The sequence below is a fragment of the Scyliorhinus torazame genome, chromosome 10 (genome assembly GCF_047496885.1).
Source record: "Scyliorhinus torazame isolate Kashiwa2021f chromosome 10, sScyTor2.1, whole genome shotgun sequence".
Taxonomy (NCBI): domain Eukaryota; kingdom Metazoa; phylum Chordata; class Chondrichthyes; order Carcharhiniformes; family Scyliorhinidae; genus Scyliorhinus; species Scyliorhinus torazame.
Genome location: NC_092716.1, coordinates 786,539 through 801,538, shown reverse-complemented (window position 1 = coordinate 801,538; position 15,000 = coordinate 786,539). Strand labels below are relative to the sequence as shown.

At 50.1% G+C, this 15,000-nt stretch overlaps 1 protein-coding gene across 1 annotated transcript; it reads right to left on the bottom strand.

Moving 5' to 3' along the window:
- Nucleotides 1-9,391: 9,391 nt before the first annotated feature.
- chtf8 (CTF8, chromosome transmission fidelity factor 8 homolog (S. cerevisiae)) lies at nucleotides 9,392-13,602 on the bottom strand (the record flags this gene model as incomplete). The annotated part of the gene is made up of 2 exons (XM_072517714.1): nucleotides 9,392-9,854; nucleotides 13,480-13,602. Coding segments are annotated over 2 exons (381 nt in total), but the record flags the coding sequence as incomplete, so codon positions are not given.
- Nucleotides 13,603-15,000: the final 1,398 nt, after the last annotated feature.

The window sequence follows — 15,000 nt, the reverse complement described above, 5'->3', positions numbered from 1 at the left end:
AGTGTGCGGGAGTGAGAGTGAGTGAGAGTGTGTGAGTGAGAGTGTGTGAGTGAGTGAGTGTGAGAGAGTGAGTGTGAGTGTGTGTGAGTGAGTAAGAGAGCGTGTGTGAGTGTGTGTGTGAGTGTGTGTGAGAGTGTGTGTGAGAGTGTGTGTGAGTGAGAGTGTGTGTGAGTGAGAGTGTGTGTGAGTGAGAGTGTGTGTGAGTGAGAGTGTGTGTGAGTGTGAGTGAGTGTGAGTGAGTGAGAGTGTGAGTGAGTGAGAGTGTGAGTGAGAGTGTGTGTGAGTGAGAGTGTGTGAGTGAGAGTGTGTGTGAGTGAGTGTGTGTGTGAGTGAGTGAGTGTGTGTGAGAGTGAGAGTGTGTGTGAGTGAGTGTGTGTGAGTGAAAGTGTGCGTGAGTGTGAGAGTGTGAGAGAGAGAGTGTGAGAGTGTCTGAGTGAGTGAGAGTGTGAGTGAGTGAGGCGAGTGTGTGAATGAGAGTGAATGAGTGACAGTGAATGAGTGAGTGTGTGTGTGAGTGTGTGAGTGAGTGTGAGTGAGTGTGAGGTGAGTGAGAGTGTGTGAGTGAGAGTGTGAGTGAGTGAGAGTGTGTGTGAGTGAGAGTGTGTGTGAGAGTGTGAGTGAGAGTGTGTGTGAGTGAGAGTGTGAGTGAGAGTGTGAGTGAGAGTGTGTGTGAGTGAGAGTGTGAGTGAGAGTGTGTGTGAGAGTGTGTGTGAGAGTGTGTGTGAGAGAAAGTGTGCGTGAGTGTGAGTGAGAGTGTGAGAGAGTGAGAGAGTGTGTGTGAGTGAGTGAGAGTGTGAGTGAGTGAGGCGAGTGTGTGAGTGAGAGTGAATGAGAGAGTGAATGAGTGAGTGTGTGTGTGTGTGAGTGAGTGAGTGAGTGTGAGGTGAGTGAGAGTGTGTGTGACAGTGTGTGAGTGAAAGTGTGTGACTGAGAGTGTGTGAGTGAGAGTGAATGAGTGAGAGTGTGTGTGTGAGTGAGTGAGTGTGTGAGGTGAGTGAGTGAGTGAGAGTGTGTGACTGAGAGTGTGAGAGTGAGAGTGAATGAGTGAGAGTGTGTGTGTGAGTGTGAGTGAGTGAGGTGAGTGAGTGAGGTGAGTGAGTGAGTGAAAGTGTGTGTGTGAGTGAGAGTGTGTGTGAGTGAGAGTGTGTGTGAGTGAGAGTGTGTGTGAGTGAGAGTGTGTGTGAGTGAGAGTGAGAGAGAGTGTGAGTGAGTGAGAGTGTGAGTGAGTGAGAGTGTGAGTGAGTGAGAGTGTGAGTGAGAGTGTGTGTGAGTGAGAGTGTGTGTGAGTGAGTGTGTGTGAGAGTGAGTGAGAGTGTGTGTGAGTGAGTGTGTGTGAGTGAAAGTGTGCGTGAGTGTGAGAGTGTGAGTGAGAGAGAGTGTGAGAGTGTCTGAGTGAGTGAGAGTGTGAGTGAGTGAGGCGAGTGTGTGAATGAGAGTGAATGAGTGAGAGTGAATGAGTGAGTGTGTGTGAGTGTGTGAGTGAGTGTGAGGTGAGTGAGAGTGTGTGAGTGAGAGTGTGAGTGAGTGAGAGTGTGTGTGAGTGAGAGTGTGTGTGAGAGTGTGAGTGAGAGTGTGTGTGAGTGAGAGTGTGAGTGAGAGTGTGAGTGAGAGTGTGAGTGAGAGTGTGTGTGAGTGAGAGTGTGTGTGAGAGTGTGAGTGAGAGTGTGTGTGAGAGTGTGTGTGAGAGTGTGTGTGAGTGTGTGTGAGAGTGTGTGTGAGAGAAAGTGTGCGTGAGTGTGAGTGAGAGTGTGAGAGAGTGTGTGTGAGTGAGTGAGAGTGTGAGTGAGTGAGGCGAGTGTGTGAGTGAGAGTGAATGAGAGAGTGAATGAGTGAGTGTGTGTGTGTGTGTGAGTGAGTGAGTGAGTGTGAGGTGAGTGAGAGTGTGTGTGACAGTGTGTGAGTGAAAGTGTGTGACTGAGAGTGTGTGAGTGAGAGTGAATGAGTGAGAGTGTGTGTGTGAGTGAGTGAGTGTGTGAGGTGAGTGAGTGAGTGAGAGTGTGTGACTGAGAGTGTGAGAGTGAGAGTGAATGAGTGAGAGTGTGTGTGTGAGTGTGAGTGAGTGAGGTGAGTGAGTGAGGTGAGTGAGTGAGTGAAAGTGTGTGTGTGAGTGAGAGTGTGTGTGAGTGAGAGTGTGTGTGAGTGAGAGTGTGTGTGAGTGAGAGTGTGTGTGAGTGAGAGTGTGTGTGAGTGAGAGTGTGTGTGAGTGAGAGAGAGAGAGTGTGAGTGAGTGAGAGTGAGTGAGTGAGAGTGTGAGTGAGAGTGTGTGTGAGTGAGTGTGTGTGTGAGAGAGTGAGAGTGTGTGTGAGTGAGTGTGTGTGTGAGTGAGTGAGTGAGTGTGTGTGAGTGAGAGTGTGTGTGACAGTGTGTGAGTGTGTGAGAGCGAGAGTGTGTGTGACAGTGTGTGAGTGAGTGAGAGTGAGAGTGTGTGTGACAGTGTGTGAGTGAGTGAGAGTGAGAGTGTGTGTGACAGTGTGTGAGTGAGAGTGTGTGTGACAGTGTGTGAGTGTGTGAGAGCGAGAGTGTGTGTGACAGTGTGTGAGTGAGTGAGAGTGAGAGTGTGTGTGACAGTGTGTGAGTGAGTGAGAGTGAGAGTGTGTGTGACAGTGTGTGAGTGAGAGTGTGTGTGACAGTGTGTGAGTGATGTAGCTATCTGGGATGGCCACGTCGCGATTACAAAATGGACACTTGCAAAGAATGCAGGGAAAATTGGACAATGCTAAGAAACAAGCAGGTGCAAGGTCCGTCTGTTGATTAGAACTTTGAACTCTCAGACAGAAACTACCAAGCAATCTACATACTAATGAGCCATCTCCGGGGACAAAAGGGAAACATTTAGATCCACAATGTTAAGGCAGACACCCCGGCGCCAGAAGAAGCCAAGACAAAGCAGACCAACGGTCACCTCGGACACGCCCAGCAATCAGGGAACCACCCCTCTATTGGAGGAAGATCGATACGAATGATTGGGGAAAGGCCCAATTAATTGAGGTCAAGTTTAAGGCCCGCCCAAAAGCGCGCGAAGCCCTTTTTAGTATAAAAGATATTCCCCAAGGGAGAATCTTTCTCCTTTGGCTTTGGCTCTCACCGAAGAGAGAGACCAGCTTAGCAGCTACAGCAGACCAAGTAAGTTCCAAGTCAACGCACGCTACCAGATAGACGCTCCTAGTTGCTACCCTGTAAACAGCTCAACTCAGCAGCCTCAGAACCGAGCAATGCCCATTGTTCCTCTGACTGAGTGGGCGCCCGAAGCTAAGTATAGGCTTTAGTAATAGTGGTAGTTTAGTTTGTAGAGTTTATGCATGAGTAGATTTGACTGTGTGTAAATAAATGAGCATTGCTTTTGAACTTACTAACTGGTGTATCGAGTCATTGATCAGTATTCGGTTCTGAAACTTGTGGCGGTGTCGAAAGATACCTGGCCACTCTTGAGCAAACGTAATTAAACAGAGCCAAATTAAGAAACAGCCGAAGTAAGCAACAGTGAGAGTGTGTGTGAGAGAGAGAGTGTGTGAGAGAGAGTGTGTGAGAGAGAGTGTGTGAGTGAGAGTGAGTGAGTGTGAGTGTGAATGAAAATCGCTTGTCACAAATGGGCTTCAAATTAAGTTACTGTGAAAAGTCCCTAGTCGCCACATTCCGGCGCCTGTTCGGGGTGTGTGTGTATCAGTGTGTGAGTGTCTCTCTGTCTGTATGTGTGTCTGTGAGTGTCTGTGTGTGTGTGTGTCTGTCTGTGTGTGTGTGAGAGAGAGAGAGAGAGTGTGTCAGTGTGTGTGTGAGTGTCTGTGTGTGTGTGTGAGAGTGTGTGTGTGTCTGAGTGTGTGTGAGTGTCTCTATCTGTGTGTGTCAGTGTGTGTGTGAGAGAGTCTCTGTGTGTGTGAGTGTCTCTGTCTGTGTGTGTCAGTGTGTGTGAGTGTCTCTGTGTGTGTCAGTGTGTGTGTGTGTGAGAGTGTCTGTGTGTGTGTCTCTGTCTGGGTGTGAGTGTGTCTGTGTGTGTGTGTCAGTGTGTCTCTCTCTCTGTCTGGCTTACTCCCAGTTCCATATTGTTTACTCAGTCTCCCTGATCCATTGTGTCAGTGGGTGAGTGTGTGTTCATAGAAAAGTTACAACACAGAAGGCCATTCGGCACGTCTTGTCCATGCCAGCCCGAGGACACCCAGGTGTCCTTTCTAATCCCACCTTCCTGCACCTGGTCCATAGCTCTGTAACTTACAGCATTCAAGGTGCAGATCCAGGTACTTTAAAAAGAGTTTAGGGTCTCCGCCTCCACCACCAACTTGGGCAGCGAATTCCAGACGCCCACTACCCTCTGGGTAAAAAGGTTCTTCCTCATGTCCCCTCTGCACCTCTGTCACCTATCTTGAATCTATGTCCCCTGGTTCTAGAATTCTCCACCAAGGGAAACAATTTTATTCTGTCCACTCTATCACTTCCCCTCATCATTTTGAACACCTCAATCAAATCACCCCTCAGCCTTCTTTGTTCCAAAGAAAATAACCCCAACCTATCCAATCTCTCCTCGTCGCTACACTTTTCCAGCCCAACATTCTTGTAAACCTCCTCTGCTCTCTCTCCAGACCAATAACGTCCTTCCTGTAACGTGGTGAGCAGAACGGCACACAATACTCCAGTTGTGGCCTCACCAGCGTTTTGTATGATTCCAAAGTGATATCTGTACTTTTATATTCTATACCTCTGCCAATGAAGGAGAGCATTCCATTTGCTTTCTTAACAACCTTGTCGACTTGAACTGCTGCCTTTAGGGACCGGTGTACCTGTCGCCACGATCTCTCACTTCATCCACCCCTCTTAGTATATTCCCATTTCTTGTGTACTCCCTACAACTGTTTGACCTCCCTCAATGCTGACCTCACACTTCTCGGTGTTAAATTCCATCTGCCACTTTATCGCCCCCTCCACCAACCCATCGATATCATTCTGGAGATTGTAGCTATCCTCTACACTGTCCACATTCGGCCAATCGGTGTGTCGTCTGCAAATTTCCTAATCGTGTCCCCCACGTTCACGCCCAAATCATTAGGGTCCCAAACAGTAAGGGTCTCAACAACGAACCCAGTGGAACACCACTTGAAACAATTTTCCAATTGCAGGGCAGCCATCGACCCTTTGTTTCCTGTTAGTGGCCAACTTTTTACCTAGTTTGCCACATTGTCCTGTATCCCATGGGCTTTCACCTTCTTGACCAATCCGCCATGTGAGACTTGGTTAAACGCCTTGCTAAAATCCACATACAACACCTCCACTGCGCTACCTTCATCAACCCTTCTTGTTACTTCCTCAAAGAATTTGATCCAATTTGTGAAGTAAGACTTTCCTTTAACAAATCCATGCTGACTATCCCTGACTTGTTCATGCCTTTCTATGTGACAGTTAATCCCGTCTCTCAGGGTTGATTCTACTAATTTTCCCACCACTGACGCAAGACTAACTGGCCTATAATTGTTTACAGTAAGAAGTCTAACAACACCAGGTTAAAGTCCAACAGGTTTGTTTGGAATCACTAGCTTTCGAAGCGCAGGACCTCCCCCCCCCCCCCCCCCCCCCCGGGGCATGGTGGCCAGGCACAAATCACCATTGCTGCAGCCTGCAAGGAGCCATCTTGCTGCGCACCCCACTGACTGCCCATCATGCCCCATGGTTGCACAGTAACACCGGCTATATAGGTGCCCCTCCAACACCCCACCCCCCCAAACCGAGTGCCACCTGCCGGCGGGGCACCAAGGGGATGCCCAGAGTAACCCCTACAAGAAGGCACCGGACTGGGGCTGCAAAGATTACCTCTTACAGGTTAGGGCCAGCCACCGGTACCCCTGCCGGCAGGGACGGCTGCTGGGCACCAACAGGCCAGAGATCTTGTGCGGAGAGCAGTATGCCGGGGGAACGGCTGGGGATGGGGGAGGAGGGGGACATGTCAGGGGCTGCAGTGCAGGCTGGGGCCACTGTGTAGCCTGTGGACCTGGTTGGGCATGGGGGTCAGCACCATGCTAACATGTCGGTCTTTTACCAACTGCAGCCAACTTGGAATCCAACCAAGAATGGTGGCCTTGATCCTGGCTGCCGCAGCCCTGGGGGATGCACTGATGCTGTTTGAGCAGGAGCTGCTTGGGGAGGACCCTGCAGACCAGGAGCTAGCTGCAGAGCAACAGGAGGCGGCCGGCGAGGATGGAAAGCCGGCCGAGGACGTGCAAAGGAGGTGCCGCATGAGGCCTCGTGAGTACCGACACCACCTGTCATTCACGGGCCTGCCGGACCGGGCATTCCGTCGGAGACTCCGGCTGAGCAGGGAGACAGTGCGACATATCTGCCAGGTGATGGCACACCTGGCACCGCGGGGGTATGGGGGAGGGCACCCGCTCCCAGAAGCCGTCAAAGTGAGGGTCACCCTGAACCTTTACGCCACGGGGTCCTTCCAGGTACCGAGTGGGGACCTGTGCAAGATCTCAGAGCTCGGTGCACAGGTGCATCTGCACCATCATTGAAACCCCATATGCCCAGTTGGACTGAGCCCACCAGGATGCCTGGGCAATGGGGTTCGCCACCATCACCGAGATCCAGGGGGTGATCGACGGGATGCATGTTGCTCTATGAGTGCCAGCCCATGACAGGTCTACACAAACCAAAAGGGGTTCCACTCGATTGACGTGCAGCTGGTGTGTGACCCATCAGATGCACATCATGCATGTCTGCGCCCGATACCCGGGCAGTGTGCACAGCGCCTCCATCCTGGCACACACAGTTCCTGACACCCCAGGGAGGTTTTGATTCCTGGGTGACAGGGGTTATCTACTGCGGCCGTGGCTGATGACACCCATCCAGAGGCCACAGACCGACGCAGAGACCCGCTCCAACGATGCCTGTGTAGCAACCAGGGGCGTGATTGAGCGGTGCTTAGGCATCCTGAAGATGCGGTTCAGGTGCCCGGAACGCTCTGGAGGGACCCATCCGTACAGCGCTTAGGAGGGTCTCCCACACTGTGGTGGACTGCTGCGTCCTCAACATGCTGGAGAAGGAGGCTGAATGCCAGGCCTTGTCCGACGAAGAGGATTGCCCGGATGGCAGGGCCTGGGCATGTGTGTGCCAGGGATGGTCTCACTACCTCCAGGTTCAGCGACTAGGGAGCCTGGCCGATGGCACGAACATTCAGACACCCCTTCCCGCCAATCACCCCCTCCCCATGACCACCCTCCATCGTCGCCCCCCCGCGAAACCCCCTCCGTGATTCCTGCCAGCCCTGGGTTAGCAGTAACAGTGGGGCTGGTCCATGGGGTGGAGGATGATGATGACCACTCTGGAAAGAGCCCTGGTGACTCCTGCCCACGATAGCACTTTCCACCGTTCACCTGGGTGATCCCTGCATGCGAGCTGGCCATTCCATCACACAGTCCCACCAAACTCTTGCAGTGGCGGGGACGGTGTGTAGGGGGCGTTGGGATTGAAATGCAGGGGCGGGGTACCAGCGCGATGTGCGGTGTCTGACCTGGGGGCCCCGGCACATGCCCACCTCCAATGTCTGCCCATCTCCCCCCAGAACCTCTCTGCAGCCAGCCCAGCCCCCAGCCTTCTGAAAGAGCACCAAAGCAGTTTGGAACTTTTGTGCAAAAGCTGTTTATTTTGAATATAACAGGTGAACATCTCTACAGTTTCTGCCTGAGCCCCTCTCGCTATGGTGTGTGCTGCACCCGTGCCAACTTGATTGGTGTCTGCCGTTCTGGCCTTACGGGCCCTAACTTTCCATCTAGATGGATCGCCAGGCAGTACATCAGGGGTGGAAGTGACCTGCTGCGAATCCCGTCCTGTGACCTGGGTCCCCGTTGACGGCCGTCCTCAGGAGCGACAGGGCCTGGATGACCCGGCAGTCTCTCGGGTGTCCCAGGTGGCACTTGGAAAACAGTGGCAGGATCGGACAGTCAGCATGGATTTACAAAAGGGAAATCATTCCACCTCCTCCATTCATAATTGAACCTTGCTAGTCTTCAAACACTTCATAAACTTTCATTTTAAATTGCTATCTTAGTTTGTATTTCAAACTCTGATTTCCTTTCAGCTGCATTTCTTCTTCGTCCCTCTTTTGGCGCAAATATTGTTCTTCCCGCTCTATAGATTTTGTTCCCTCATCTAAATTAATATACCTTGTGAATAGCTGGGGTCTTGTACTGATCACTGTGGCACCCCACTAGTTACTGCCTGACATTTGTAAAAAGACCCATTTATTCCTACTCTGTTTCCGGTCTGCCAACCAGTTTTCTACCATCTCAGTACACTGCCCCCAATCCCACCCGCTTTAATTTTACACACTAATCTCTCATATGGGACTTTGTCAAAAGCCTTCTGAAAATCCAAATAAACCAACATCCACTGGCTTCCCCTCATCAACTCTACTAGTTACATCCTTGAAGAATTCCAGTAGATTTGACAAGTATGATTTCCCTTTTGTAAACCATGCTGACTGTCCAATCCTGCCACTGCTTTCCAAGTGCTCTGCTATTGAATCTTTTATAATGGACTCTAGCATTTTATAGATATTTCTAAGCAATGGGCTTACATTTGTCATCATCCAGTCTGCCAGGACTGTTCCAGAATCTACTGAACTTTGGAAGATGACAACAAACGCAACCACTATTTCAAGGGCAACTTCCTTTAGTACTCTGGGATGTAGATTATCAGGCCCTGATGATTTATTGCCCTTCAGTTTAATTAATTTTCCCAGCACGATTTTTTTGCCAATACCAATTACCTTCAATTCCTCTTCTCACTAAACCCTTGGTTCCCTAGCATTTCCAGGAAAGTTATTTGTGTCTTCCTCCGTGAAGTAGTTTAACTGCTGTCATTTCCTTGTTGTCTATTATATTTCGGGCTATAAAGGACTAATGTTTGACACTCGTATGTCACGAACATTACTTGGTGATTATCAGCCCAAACCTGAATATTGTCCAGATATTGCTGCATATTCCACTTTGTCGTTCAGATGCCACTGTTGTAGCTGTACTGGAACAGCTGGCTGGAGGTGGGATCTAATTCTGGAGCAAAAGGTTTCAGCGTTCTTGCCAGATGTTCTCAGGGCCCACAGAGTTTGCTGTACCCTGGGCACTCGGTCATTTCAGGATATCTCCCAGAGCAAATCAAATTGCCTGAAAATTGGCATCAATGTTGATGAGGACCTCAAGGTGGTGTGTCAGATCCTGTCTGTAGCTCAGGCCAGCAGATCCTATTGTGTATGAGCCAACACAGGTTACACATTTTTATATTGCTCCAATTAGTGAAATATTCCTATAAATATATTTGCCTTCTGTGCAGTTCTCCAATTGCACCAAAAGCCCCGATTCACAGCTTCCTCACAAGATATTGTTAGTGAGAAGAAAATACCAACAAAGGCAAATATTTTAAATGAACATGTTTGTAATCAAATCTGTTTTAGACACAGGTTCATCTTTAAGGATCTACTTTCTGAGGTAGAGTCCCTGAGAAAATTCTGCAAACACTCGGTGAATGTCACAAACTGGCATTGAGCGTCTAGTGTTCAGTCACCTGCCAATATGGAGATCTGCTGTTCCGGACCAGTCCTGTAAGTGGGCACAGTCCCACTATAGCTTTTTAGGCACATTGGTAATAATGGGCTTTGGACGGGTTTTGAAGATGATTTTTTTCTTGATGATCGCGGTGACGTGGTAGCAACATGATGCACTTTCTTCACCCACTCCTTGCTCCACTCTCTCAGTTTCTATCGCACTCTCGGCTCCTGCTCGTGTGCAGATCTTTTTTACCAGCACCACAAATGGTCTTTCCAGGTGGCTGATTTTACCATACAAGATGTGGTGACCAATTATCAGTATTGGGATTCCCTGGGGATGGGGAAAGAAGCGATTAAATGCACCAGAGATTATTCAATCCAGAAAATAGCAAAACAAAACAATCAACATTGAGCACAGGTAATTTTGTGCTTCAAAGATAGAAGCAAAAAGAGACTTGGGCAGCACGGTTAGCACTGCTGCCTCACAGCACCAGGGACCCGGGTTCAATTCTGGCCTTGGGTGACTTGGTTGATCATCAAGTTCAATCCCTCCCCCCCCCCCCAATATCCCTTGATCTCTTTAGCCCCAAGAGCTATATCTAATTCCTTCTTGAAATTACACAAATGTTTTGGCTTCGACTACTTTCTGTGGTAGTGAATTCCACAGATTCACCGCTCTCTGGGTGAAGAAATTTCCCCTCACCTCAGTCCTAAAAGGTTTACCCCTTATCCTCAAACTATGACTCCTAGTTCTGGACTCCCCCACCATCGGAAACATTCTTTCTGAATCTACCTGTCTAGTCCTGTTGAATTTTAGAAGTTTCTATGAGAACCCGTCTCACTCTTCTGAACTCCAATGAATATAATCCTAACCGACTTAGTCTATCCTCAAATCACAGTCCCGCCATCCCAGGAATTAGCCTGGTAAACCTTCGCTGCACTCCCTCCATAGGAACATCCTTCCTCAGATAAAGACACCAAAACTGAACACAATACTCCAGGTGCGGCCTTACCAATGCCCCATACCATTGCAGTAAAACATCTCTATTCCTGTACTCAAATCCTCTCGCTATGAAGGCCAACATACCAGATGGCACTAAACTACACACAGCGGAAAGGCGCAGAGTAGCTGAGCATTCAGCCAAGTTAGGACCTGATCAGAGTATGTGCATTTGTGCAACGTTGACCATGTTGATTAATCTTGTGGAGTTTTTTTGGGGGAGGTGACTGTTACAAAGCTGCTGAGGAACTATGAACCATGGATGAGCAAAGAGATTTAAAGGTCACAGAATCGTTCCACTACAGAACTCCATTCAGCCCATCATGACACCAGTTGTTTGAAATTAACAATTATCCAGCTTTGCCCCGCAACTCTCCCCATTCCAGACACCCAACTCGCCCCATTCCATCCACCCAACTCTCCCCATTCCAGACACCCAACTCTCCCCATTCCAGACACCCAACTCTCCCCATTCCATCCACCCAACTCTCCCCATTCCAGACACCCAACTCTCCCCATTCCAGACACCCAACACTCCCCATTCCAGACACCCAACTCTCCCCATTCCAGACACCCAACTCTCCCCATTCCATCCACGCAACTCTCCCCATTCCATCCACGCAACTCTCCCCATTCCATCCACCCAACTCTCCCCATTCCATCCACCCAACTCGCCCCATTCCATCCACCCAACTCTCCCCATTCCAGACACCCAACTCTCCCCATTCCAGACACCCAACTCTCCCCATTCCAGACACCCAACTCTCCCCATTCCAGACACCCAACTCTCCCCATTCCAGACACCCAACTCTCCCCATTCCAGACACCCAACTCTCCCCATTCCAGACACCCAACTCTCCCCATTCCAGACACCCAACTCTCCCCATTCCAGACACCCAACTCTCCCCATTCCAGACACCCAACTCTCCCCATTCCATCCACGCAACTCTCCCCATTCCAGACACCCAACTCTCCCCATTCCAGACACCCAACTCTCCCCATTCCATCCACCCAACACTCCCCATTCCAGACACCCAACTCTCCCCATTCCATCCACGTAACTCTCCCCATTCCAGACACGCAACTCTCCCCATTCCAGACACCCAACTCTCCCCATACCAGACACCCAACTCTCCCCATTCCAGACACCCAACTCTCCCCATTCCAGACACCCAACTCTCCCCATTCCAGACACCCAACTCTCCCCATTCCAGACACCCAACTCTCCCCATTCCAGACACCCAACTCTCCCCATTCCAGACACCCAACTCTCCCCATTCCAGACACCCAACTCTCCCCATTCCATCCACGCAACTCTCCCCATTCCAGACACCCAACTCTCCCCATTCCAGACACCCAACTCTCCCCATTCCATCCACCCAACACTCCCCATTCCAGACTCCCAACTCGCCCCATTCCATCCACCCAACTCTCCCCATTCCAGACACCCAACTCTCCCCATTCCAGACACCCAACTCTCCCCATTCCAGACACCCAACTCTCCCCATTCCATCCACGCAACTCTCCCCATTCCATCCACGCAACTCTCCCCATTCCATCCACCCAACTCTCCCCATTCCATCCACCCAACTCGCCCAATTCCATCCACCCAACTCTCCCAATTCCAGACACCCAACTCTTCCCATTCCAGACTCCCAACTCTTCCCATTCCAGACTCCCAACTCTCCCCATTCCAGACACCCAACTCTCCCCATTCCATCCATGCAACTCTCCCCATTCCAGACACCCAACTCTCCCCATTCCAGACACCCAACTCTCCCCATTCCATCCACGCAACTCTCCCCATTCCATCCACGCAACTCTCCCCATTCCATCCACCCAACTCGCCCCATTCCATCCACCCAACTCTCCCCATTCCATCCACGCAACTCTCCCCATTCCAGACACCCAACTCTCCCCATTCCATCCACCCAACTCGCCCCATTCCATCCACCCAACTCGCCCCATTCCATCCACCCAACTCTCCCCATTCCAGACACCCAACTCTTCCCATTCCAGACTTCCAACTCTTCCCATTCCAGACTCCCAACTCTCCACATTCCAGACTCCCAACTCTCCCCATTCCAGACACCCAACTCTCCCCATTCCAGACACCCAACTCTCCCCATTCCAGACACCCAACTCTCCCCATTCCAGACACCCAACTCTCCCCATTCCATCCACCCAACTCTCCCCATTCCAGACACCCAACTCTCCCCATTCCAGACTCCCAACTCTCCCCATTCCAGACTCCCAACTCTCCCCATTCCAGACACCCAACTCTCCCCATTCCATCCACGCAACTCTCCCCATTCCATCCACCCAACTCTCCCCATTCCAGACACCCAACTCTCCCCATTCCATCCACGCAACTCTCCCCATTCCATCCACCCAACTCTCCCCATTCCAGACACCCAACTCTCCCCATTCCAGACACCCAACTCTCCCCATTCCAGACACCCAACTCTCCCCATTCCAGACACCCAACTCTCCCCATTCCAGACACCCAACTCTCCCCATTCCAGACACCCAACTCTCCCCATTCCAGACACCCAACTCTCCCCATTCCAGACTCCCAACTCTCCCCATTCCATCCACGCAACTCTCCGCATTCCATCCACGCAACTCTCCGCATTCTATCCACGCAACTCTCCGCATTCCATCCACCCAACTCGCCCCATTCCATCCACGCAACTCTCCCCATTCCAGACACCCAACTCGCCCCATTCCATCCACCCAACTCGCCCCATTCCATCCACCCAACTCTCCCCATTCCAGACACCTAACTCTCTACATTCATGTAAGTCCATACATGTAACTCTATACATTCTACCTCTTCACAAATCATCACATTGCAGCCCACTTACATTCACCTTTGTAAAAGGAGTTGGACGAAGGGAGGTGCTGTGACAGGACCCGAAAGAGAGGGGGAGGGGGAGGGGGGTGTTGCTGGTACCTCAGTGCTGAAGTGCAGGTCTCCCATTAGGTTTCCAGGGAGGCCGCTGTGGCCACGGGCCTCGATTTCTCCCTGAAGTTCCAACATCAGCCACTCGGGGCCTGATCCACCCTCTGGGCTGTAAATAAACAATAATTAAAAGCAAAATAGAGTGGGTGCTGGAAATGAGAAATAAACACAGAAAACGCTGGAAATTCGCTGCTGTTCTGGCACTTTCTGTGGAGACAGAATTAATGGTTCAAGTTGAAGATAATTCCTCAGAATCCATTCCAGAATTTTCTTTTAATTTTCCAAACTAATTGAACTGCGATCCACGCAGAAAAATGTTGCGATAAAAGCAAATTACTGCAGATGCAGTAATCCTTCTGCAGTAAAAGCTTCTACAAATATATAAGACAAAAAAGAGTGGCTAAGGTAAATATTGGTCCTTTGGAAGATGAGAAGGGAGATTTAATAATAGGAGAGGGGGAAATGGCTGAGGAGCTGAACAGGTTTTTTGGGTCAGTCTTCACAGTGGAAGACACAAATAACATGCCAGTGACTGATGGAAATAAAGATATGATAGGTGAGGACCTTGAGATGATTGTAATCACTAAGGAGGCAGTATTGGGCAAGCTAATGGGGCTAAAGGTAGACAAGTCTCCTGGCCCTGATGGGATGCATCCCAGAGTGTTAAAAGAGATGGCTAGGGAAATTGTAAACGCACTAGTGATAATTTATCAAAATTCACTAGACTCTGGGGTGGTCCCAGAGGATTGGAAAGTAGCAAACGTGACACCACTGTTTAAAAAAGGAGGTCGGCAGAAAGCGGGTAATTATAGGCCGGTAAGCTTAACTTCGGTAGTAGGGAAAATGCTGGAATCTATCATTAAGGAGGAAATAGCGGGGCACCTGGAGGGAAATTGTCCCATTGGGCAGGCGCAGCATGGGTTCATAAAGGGTAGGTCGTGTCTAATTTGGTAGAATTTTTTGAGGACGTTACCAGTGCAGTAGATAACGGGGAGCCAATGGATGTGGTATATCTGGATTTCCAGAAAGCTTTTGACAAGGTGCCACACAAAAGGTTGCTGCATAAATTAAAGATGCATGGCATTGAGGGTAAAGTGGTAGCATGGGTAGAGGATTGGTTAACTAACAGAAAGCAGAGAGTGGGGATAAATGGGTGTTTCTCTGGTTGGCAACCTGTAACTAGTGGGGTCCCTCAAGGATCAGTGTTGGGCCCGCAGATGTTCACAATTTACATAGATGATTTGGAGTTGGGGACCGAGTGCAATGTATCAAAGTTTGCAGACGACACTAAGATGAGTGGTAAAGCAAAAAGTGCAGAGGATACCGGAAGTCTGCAGAAGGATTTGGATAGGTTAGGTGAATGGGCTAGGGTCTGGCAGATGGAATTCAATGTTGCCAAGTGTGAGGCTTTCCATTTTGGGAGGAATAACAGCAGAATGGATTATTATTTAAACGGTAAGATGTTAAAACATGCTGCTGTGCAGAGGGACCTGGGTGTGCTGGTGCACGAGT